General features: G+C 52.2%; 1 protein-coding gene across 1 annotated transcript in view; it reads right to left on the bottom strand.

Moving 5' to 3' along the window:
• Positions 1–3,553, bottom strand: part of BBA_01725 (F-box and WD domain-containing protein) — a gene marked incomplete at both ends in the record, with an annotated part of 8,182 nt that extends 4,629 nt beyond the window's left edge. The window contains 3 exons of the mRNA XM_008596822.1: positions 26–1,469; positions 1,613–2,216; positions 2,506–3,553. Coding sequence (XP_008595044.1) covers positions 26–1,469; positions 1,613–2,216; positions 2,506–3,553 — 3,096 coding nt within the window. The remainder of the gene's footprint in view (positions 1–25; positions 1,470–1,612; positions 2,217–2,505) is intronic.
• Positions 3,554–9,554: the final 6,001 nt, after the last annotated feature.

The raw sequence follows: 9,554 nt of genomic DNA, 5'->3' as shown, positions 1-9,554 counted from the left end.
CGCCGCTCTCGATGAGCATTCCCACAGTGGCCTCATGCCCCAGGCTCGAGGCGGCTACAATCGCACTGCCAAAGAGGCCCCCGCGCGCATTGATATTAGCGCCGCCATCTATCAACTTGCGGATAATAGCCTCGTGCTTTCCGAGACAGGCAGCCACAAGAGCATTACCATAATCTCCGCCCTGTGCGTTCACATCCGCGCCGCGCTGGATGAGTATATCCATAATGATCGTTTCTCCTGTACACGCGGCAGCTGCGAGCGCAGTGCCAGACTGACCGCCTTGCGCATTGACATCAGCGCCGCTATCTATTAGCGTCCGGACAACAGCCTCTTGTCCGTCCAGACAAGCAGCCATGAGAGCACTATCAGCATTTCCGCCTTGCAAATTCACATCCGCGCCAGCCTGGATGAGCATGTGAACAATGGACCCGTGTCCTTGAGACGAAGCAGCCACAAGTGCAGTGGGAATGCTGCCAGTCATGATGCGATCATCAGAATAAAGGTCGTGTACGAAGGGGACAGGCGCGTTTACATCGGCGCCATACTCGAGTAACATCTGCACAATTGCTTCGTGTCCCGCGATGGAAGCGGCCTGCAGAGCGTTGCCGTAATAGCCGCCCTGCTCGTTCACTCTGGCGCCGTATTCGAGTAGCACCTTCACAGTATCTAGATGCCCTTGGTACGAAGCGGCCTGCAGAGCAGTGCCAAAATAGCCAGATCTGCTGTTGACGTCTGCCTCAGTCATCAGCAGTAATTGATGGACGGAATTCGGCAAGCCGGCGTGCGATGCGTAGTACAACGGGCTTACTACGTCCTTGCCATGATATTCTTCAATATATCTTTCAGGATGATCAAGTGAAAAAAGCTGATAAATTTGCCTGAATTTGTCTTGACAGGCGTAAACTTCCCAGACTGTGGCAAGGACGTCGTGGTTAGATGACGGACATGTTTCCACAACAGACGCATAATGTGACCAGTACTGCGCTGAATACCGGGCAAAGGGGTATAGTTCTCCTACTCTGTCCGGTACCACGGAGGGTTCCAAGGAGAGCAAGTATGACACACAAAGCTCAACCAACGCAGCTGCCGCGGTTCTCTTGTTGAGCTGCTCTCCCATGCTTGGTTTCAATCGATCCGACAGCAGATATTCCTTGACTGAAAAATGTGCCAGTGCAATCTCAGTTACATCAAGTCGTTTAGATTTGCTATATCTCACAGTGAGTGTAACCAGGCCTGCGCAGTACTGCACTATTTCCTGTGGCACCGGCATTCGATTGGCAGGGTCAAAGCGTGCTTCACTTGCTGGCTCAACTGCCAGCGCGTCTACAGCCTCGTCAAGACGGAGGGGTCGCTCAGAATAGACCAGAAGGTGCAGCAAGCGTACTGCACGAGACTTGTGTTCAGGATATAGTCGCTTCAGGATTCTCGCATACGTCTCGTCCAATGTTGGCGGGAGTGATGCGAGAGCCCTGCGCAGCTCGTCAAGGCTTAGGCATTTCTCTATCGTCTCAAACTGGCAATAGACCCATCGAAACCTTACAGAATCAGAAAAAAAGTAATATAATGATTTTTACGAGGGCAGCAAAAGAAAAAAAAAAAAAAAACAACTTACATTCCCTTCGCACCATCTCTCAATGTTGTCGCTATCAACCTCTGGACATCTGGCTTTGCTTGCCACCGCTTGATCTGTTGTACTTGGGTCTCGATATAGGCATTGATGTCGTGCGCCACCAGGTTCGATTGAAGCGAAATCATTTCTTCGGCGCATGCCCATGTTTCAATGCATGATTGAATATCATGCACAGGTCGGCTGGTAACAAGAAGGTGGATATTCGTCAACGAACCTCTCAGCTTTTGTATCCACGGCATGATTCCGCCGACAGCGTTTTGACTTCGTGTCTCACATTCGTCAAGCCCATCTAGAACCAGCCAGACCTCGCCGCATTCTTGCATCATGGCTTGAAGAATTTCTTGTAGCGCATCTTCGCTGGGCTGTCCTCCAGCCTTCTGATACGGAGCGTAGAATGAGTTTAGCAATCCTTGGGCGGGCGTGCACTTGCGGTACAGCTGGTCTATCAGCGAGCGTACCGCTTTCTCAGTCGACCTTTTTTCCACGTCGGCGAAGTTGAAATAAAAGTACACAAGATTTGGAGAGGTTTCTTCGTCGTCACATAGGTCTGTCATGGCAGTAGAGCTGAGAACCGTCTTGCCACAGCCTGGTATCCCGTACAGCCATAGAAAAGAATTCCTAGCTGTTTTCCATAACTGATACTGTTCGCTGAGCAGTAACCATTGGCCGGTTCCTGGCTGGTGTAGCTGTCGTGCCTTGTTCAGGTTTGTTGAAGGGTCTGGCGCGGAAATCCAGTTTGTTATCTTGTCTAAATGACTCGAGGTATGTAGGCTCTGAACGCTCGCCTGAACTACATCCAGAATCCTGTTAGCTATGACTTTTCTATGTTCTATGTAATAGTAGAATTGTCAGTCACCGAAAGTTAAAAGACGTACCATGTTCTACTTGCTTGCTGAGCTCTTTCTCCGCCTCCAACTTGTTTGCTGGGATCCTTCTTAGAAGATCCTTGGCATATGCGGCTGCAGTCATTGCTGCGTAGCCTTGCCACTTCTTGTTCTTATGTGTATCGGCATAGTTGCATATACCGCAGATGACTAGGCATGGAAAGTGGTTATTTAGCCCGCCGGCCTCCATCTCAAAGCAGAGAATGTCTCTTTCATTCGCATATTGGTCTCGAAGCTCGGCATTCTTCATCAGCTGGTTTGCCGAGGCGATTAAGCCATAATGCACCGTCGGGTCATCATCGTCGTCTTGGTCTCGAGCCACGCGTTGTACCATCAAGGCTTCATCGGTGCCACAGCTGGTCATACACCCACCTTCGCTCACAGGGTGAACAACATGAGAGTGATATAATCTGTCTGTTGCTGCGTCAGGGCGATTGAATTCTCTCCTTAGCCTTTTATTCTCTGCTAAGCGGGTCCGAATATCATTCTGGATGTCATGGCCATTGATCTTGTATGCCGATCTTAGCCCACTGACAGCGGTGAGTAGCACAGGTGGAGGAGGGGCCAAACAGCGTGTGACGTGGAACGGCTGATCTTGTATCTCTTTGCCAAAGTCGTATTGTAACACGCTTCCTAATCCATTTTGCGGTACACTCACGACGACATCCCCAAGCCGAATGTCATGCTTGGCGTTTGGCGCGCCACCGCCAATACCAACCATGAGTCCGATACGTACGTTAATAAAGGAATGAAGCATGTCGCGAGCCACCGTAGCAGCAGCCGCCGTGCCGTATTCCCCGCCAGGCAGTACGGCGATGACGGTATTGTGTTTCCCGATACGGCCCAGTGTGTAATCATTGTTATCGTTGGTGGCGACCGACTCGGGCGGTGCGTGCTTCTCGTCAAGAAAAACTTGAGCCGCGACATATTCTGTTTCCAGGGCGCAAATCCAGCCAACGACGTAAGCTTTGTTTGAGAGTTTACGTCGCTCATGGTCGTCTTGATCAACGGGGTCGTCTATAAGGGCTCTTTTCCCCATGATGATTTCAAGCTCGCTTTTCAGCAGGAGATAAACGCTCGGTGAGGACGCTCAAGTCAACCTCATGTAGCAGTGTGCACGTACTTGTCCGAGGCGTGGTACTGAATATTTTTGAGAAGCATCTCCCGCCCTAAGCTCAATACATTGGTCCGCAAGCACATGCGCTGCGATATTTTGCCATTGGTCAAGTCGAAGATGGGATAGAAAGATGCAGAACGAAGCAGAGAGAAATGTAGGCTGAAGCCGTGCTGACGAGTTGTCGACCAAGCTGCGTGACAATTGAGATACTTGGACAGCAGCCACTCCCACGTGACGCCGGGGGAGCGAATCAGAAAATAAAAGCTAGGATGGCGACGGATGGCGACGGATGGATTGCAAACGCTGTCTACATGATGCTTGCAGGAGCTGAACACCCCCGCCCCAGCATCCGAAAGTAGTTCCAATGCAGCCCTTTCAATCTCTGCCGTGTTCTTGAAGGCGTGCGTCCCAGCATCCCACGATAGTTACCCTCCAAGTAGCCCATCTACGTTGGGAAACTTTCCCATGGTGAAGTTACTATTCACATCCTCTTCGGACCGCCGCGTCTCCCTATCCGGATCTCCATGTCGTGGAGGGGGATATTGCTAGCACGCAGGTCGCGCTATGTGCGATGCCATGGCTGTGAATGTACGACACGGCCACAATGGTCTGCAGCAACCATTCCCGATGGAGGGCCGGTGTGATTTCTTCGGGGCTGGGGGGCGACCAAGGACTGCAGGCTCCTGACGTTGGCGTGCTGAAAGAGGAGAGCGGTCGAAAACGCGGCGTACCAGCCAAGATGTCTGCACCGTCAACGCTGATGCTTCTCGAGGCTGGAGAAGAGGACGCACTTGACAATACGGGATTGCAAGCTCAGTCTCTTCGAGTATTTTGCGCTCTACGGCGTAGTGCGCCTCGACACTTGCTCGTGTCTGGATGGCCTGGTCGCGCGCAATCCGGACGGGCGCTTTCAGGAGCACGCCGGGCCGTACAGTGAAGAATATGGCCGTCGAGTCGGGGAACAGGGCGAGGAAGCCATGCGGCGCGACGCGTCGCGGAGGGCGGGACAGCGGCGCGGCGACGATTATCGACGTGGCCGAAGGCGCGAGGATGCCAAAATTGGGTAGATTGATCACGAGCAGGGAATACCTCCGCACTAAGCTGGGGCGCACGCTCCAGAATCGCCTCGAGTCAGACTGACTTGCTTCCATGGAGGACATAGCACTACCCGAAACCATAAAAGTGCAGGCACGTCACTGACGGCTCTACTTTTGCTGTCCGCCGCTCACGAGCGCACACTCTCATGTCCAAAGGGTCCGTTCAAGTCGCCGAGGTATCGGTACACGCCCCTCCTTCTTTCTTTTTCACCTCCGCTACCTGTGTTCATCAGGTCATGTCTGTCACGTCCCGGCAGCTTGGGCAGCAAGTCGCATTAATATGCAGGGGCGGTGGGCTGACGGGTCGCAGCGCACTGGCGAAGACAAAATGCAGCTAGGGGGACAAAGAAAGTGGTCTGAGGAATAAAAGGCAATAAGAAAGAGTGAGAAATGAAAATGTCGTCTCCGCAGGTTCTGGAACCCTGCCATAGGCATCCCATATCATGCGGAGTGCTCTGTTTAGAAAGGAACGGCCCGCTGCCACTACAACTTTGCTACTTTAGGGTTCCAATCAAGTTCAACTTGCTCCTTGGTGACAGGTGGTTCCGAAGTGACGCTACAAGACCATGTCATTGTCTTTCCTTCTTCCCGGTAAATTGGTACGGACAAGTCTCTGCCGGGGTAGAAAGCATGGTGAAGTCATAATGGCGGCGTAAAAGTCACTGCAATGCAAAGCACCGAGTTGCCTTTTCGTTTCTTTTTCCCCCTCCTCTTGAGGAGCTGAACAGCCCTTGTAGCGCAGTAGTTGTTTACACCGCTCGGCCTAACACTAACAACGGACCCGACCCGGTGGCATGGGCGAGGACCCCCCACCCGAAGAAAGGCAAAATGACAGTTTCGGTGCAGAAAAAGCGCAAAGCAATATCGTGCCAGGTTGTGGATACGCCAGCGTGGCATAAATACGCAATACTCCGTACTGTACCAGGTGCTTGGGTGTGGAGGGCCGACAGGTGCCATGCATGTGGCTGACTGAATAAGGCTTTCTGTTAGCAGTACGAATTCCGCATCCCGATTTTTAGCACTTCGTTTATCTTGTTCGAGTTTGCGCGCCTTGGTATATCGGATCGATACATGACACGGATCTAGCAGAAGCGGTAGTCACAGAAACTTCTCTCTTTGGAGGCAATCGTCAGATTCCCCAAAGTCGCCGACATCTCGAGCAACTAAGCAACCACGGCGTGCAAACAATTGTGCGCCGCTTATTGCTGGTTAGTTGGCGAAAAGGCGGCAATGAGTTCTTTCCGCCGCATGGCAAGCAAGCCCTTGCCGGAGCTTCGTCGGCAGGCCCCAGGGTCCTGGAAAGCATCCATCTGCAAGCCACTTGTGCCAAGACTTTGTAGTCTGCTGGTAGTGCCACAGACGGCAGAGACTTGGCTTGAATTTGCTTTAGTAGGAAAGCACTGTGTCGATCCTTGTGCTCTTTCTTCCGTTGTACGACGTGAGTACAACTTGAGGCCGGAGGCCCTCTGTCACAGACTGCGCCTCGTGTGGCTGCATACTGGTGCGTACAAGGTATGTTAGTCTTCAATGATCAAGTTATCTAGGCCACCAACCGTTGAGAAGAAAAACATATACGAAGTCAGGGTGTGATGTTGAGTGAGACCCAGTCCAGTGGCGGCCAACCAGACATGCTGCCAGAATTGCATCTGCGGGCGCAACATCATACCGCCCATCCATCTCAAATGGGCGGCAGTCTCTTCAAACGCAGCAACAGTGGTTGAGTGGCTCGTGAAATCGTTGTACGTAACTACACAAGCACACCACTGCTCGAGAGAAAGCATGCGAGTAAGACAGAACGCTCGGGAGAGTCCTTGCTCGGCTGTATGCCCTAGTTGCCTAGCTAGTACTTCCAGCTGCATGAGTACCACCACGTGAACCACCAGTCTACAGCCGTATAAAACATCATGTGCAAGAGGACATGTCAGTATGTTGTGACAGCAGTAAAGGATTTCGCTCCGTGCGCTGGAGACATTCAATTCTGATCGGGCGAGATGTTGTGGCAGGTTTGAGGTACCGCTGACGGGGTTTGCCAAAATGCGAGTCGGCGAGCCAGATTGTTCTGGCCAGTCAAGAACGTCGGCCCTGGTTCCGAGTCACATTGCAGCCGTATCTGTGAGGCTGGGTCCGAATGCGCCAGGCGAGCATGGCGAGGTAATTGATGAAGCTGGCCTGACTTGAATTAGCAATCAGCATGAGCCTTTGACAGGCCAGTAGGAGCGCACGAGCCACACAGCCCGAAGGTTTGGAACTCAGGACATTGCTCGACCGGCATTCCAATCATTGGTTTGGAAATACACCAATCTGTGGCAAAAAGTCAAGCAAAAGCCCGAACCGCTCAGCAGCGGGGGGCAGTCCGTGGTGGAGACGGCTGCGGCAACGCGGTCGGAACGGGGGCGCTGAAGCGCTGGTACAGTAAATACATCGTACGCCATCTTTTCGTCTCGAGTTCTTTCGCTCATGGATAAGAAATAGTAGGCAAAGCGTCTGTGACGCAGGGAGCATAGCTCGCTTGGCAACTTGGCTACTGTGCATGCTTCTTTATTTGGTCCTGCAGCTTCAGCGTCACTTTTGATGCTGCGAAAAGTATAATCCACTGTATAACATACAGGCCGCCACAGCGTACGAATACTGAGCAGTGCCGTCAGCGAGATTTGAAAACAGACTGGTTGCGTCCCCTCTGAGCGAGGTAAGTAGTAACTAATTATGATAATTAGTTGGCTAGCGAGATAGGGCCTGTCGTGGACGTGGACCGCAGCAACCGATCTGGGCGCGCTGCATACATATTTGGTGTCAACGTGCTTGCGTGTCAAATGTCTTGCTTAGCCAGTTGCAAGTTTTGAAGGCGGAAATAATCGACGATTGTTGTTTGTGTTGGGTTTCTGGGCGTGATAGCCAATGCTGGAGTCGGAGGCGTCTCCGAGATTGGCTTTCCACTGTTGCAGGCATGTTCAAATGATGGCAAGACGTGCTATATTTAGCTCGGCAAGTCCAACATTGACTGAGTACTCCGTAGTTGTTTGGTTGACCGGGGGGTCTTTGATAAAGTTGCTTTAGGGGTTTAATCGTGTGATTGTTTCTCGAGCCCCCTACTCCTGGTGAATCGGAGAGATTGGGAGAGTGGTAGGAACGAGGGACAGAGAGCTGAGTTTCCTTTCGGTTGCGTGCTTGTTTTTTGTGTGGCGCGGGCATTGCTGCCGTGACGGCAGTGCCAGGGTCATCCCAACGCAGTGGTTCAGCTGCTTGAACAAGAATGTCGAATGTGCAGGGCTGGGGCAGTGAACTGCAGCTAGAATCGAGATGGTGGGACGCATGGAGGGGCGAGGAGGGGCGAGGAGGGGCTAGGAACGAGGAGCGAGGAGCAAGGGGCGGCAAGTTTCCACTGAGGCTGTTGAGGGAGCAGCAAGGAAGAAGTAATACTGAGTAGAAAATGAAGAACAAGGCCGTTGTCTCCAAGAACGGTGTCAGGCTGCAAGACAGACCAGAGGTGGCGTGGACAACGACGGCAAGCTGGGCAACGCAAGAGCGACGGGCTGGACCGAGTGGTGTGTAGACTATCTTCGCTGGGCGTAGGGCCTTGGCTCGAGTAGGCAGGCGATGGATGATGACTGGCCGGTGAGGGGCGGGAGGAGAAAATATGACGAGGCGAGAGTATGAGGGGTGTTTTCTGGAGCGACCCAGGAACCTGGAAACGGGAAGGATGATGGTGATGTATGATGGATGGATGGAAGAAGAGGAGGAGGGGTGTGTGGGAAGCGGAATGTGGGAGGACCAAATTATCAAGTTGGCGGAGATGGTGGGCGAGAGGTCTTTTCGTTGACATTTGCCCGCTTTATTAGCATCATTTTATACCTACCTAGGTACCTAGGTAGGTTTTTTATAGCAGGCGCTTGCCCCATTACAGGCCGTCTAATGTCCTTTAGCGGCCGTGTTATAGCGGACATTGCTCTGATTTCCACTGTATTTGCTGCCCGTTTGCCCTATCTGCCACTGCCGTCGCTGCCTGCTTTTATTCCAATTATTCATCCTATCTTCATCTTGTGGCTGCTGGTCCGTTGCAGCCCTCGCTTCGTACTTGATAACCATGTTACCCTGATTATGCTAAACATCGCTTGTACGGGCCGGGTTGTACTCGCCCAAGAACCTTTCCTGCAATACCTTAAGTCTACTACTCTGTACGCCCTCATCACCCTCTTGCGTCACTTCCAACCGTCTACACCACACATCCATCATACATGAACATATTATCCCCCATTATTCAACGCCTCCTTCCGTGCCGCATCTCGCTTCCCACTGCTATCCCAGTCATTAATTGCATCCACACTATCTCGTTCTCCATGCTCGTGCCTCTCCTCTCACCCCCTCAATTTCCTACCAAGCATACTCCGTACACCCCCTTGCTTTCAGCCACTTCCATCCACAACCTTGATACAGTACTCCGTATCCTTGATCCCTACCTCTACATCACAGATCAGTTTGTTGCTGCACACCCAAACTCCCAAACTCGGTTTCCATCCTCCACCGATAACCGATACAATTAGTTTTAGCGCCGGACCATCTCTCGCCCCCCAGCATTGCTTCCTTGGTCAGCTTTTCCTTTCATCATCTCTCCTCCACCCGCCTCCCTGTAACTTCTTCAACTCCTGCCTCGACTGTCATGCCAGCTTTCCCTCCTCATAATATAGCCAATTCCGTCTTGGCCCAATATTAAACAAAGTTCCTCACCATAATCACCCACAAATTCTTTACAGACTCGCTACACGCAGCTTACGTCCCTCCCTCCCCCCCTCCCTCCCTCAACTACGCACACTGTGCTACACACCTTCAGC

The sequence above is a fragment of the Beauveria bassiana genome, assembly GCF_000280675.1.
Source record: "Beauveria bassiana ARSEF 2860 unplaced genomic scaffold BBA_S00003, whole genome shotgun sequence".
Taxonomy (NCBI): domain Eukaryota; kingdom Fungi; phylum Ascomycota; class Sordariomycetes; order Hypocreales; family Cordycipitaceae; genus Beauveria; species Beauveria bassiana.
The sequence above is the reverse complement of the archived record's forward strand: the minus strand, read 5'-3'. Positions and strand labels throughout refer to the sequence as shown.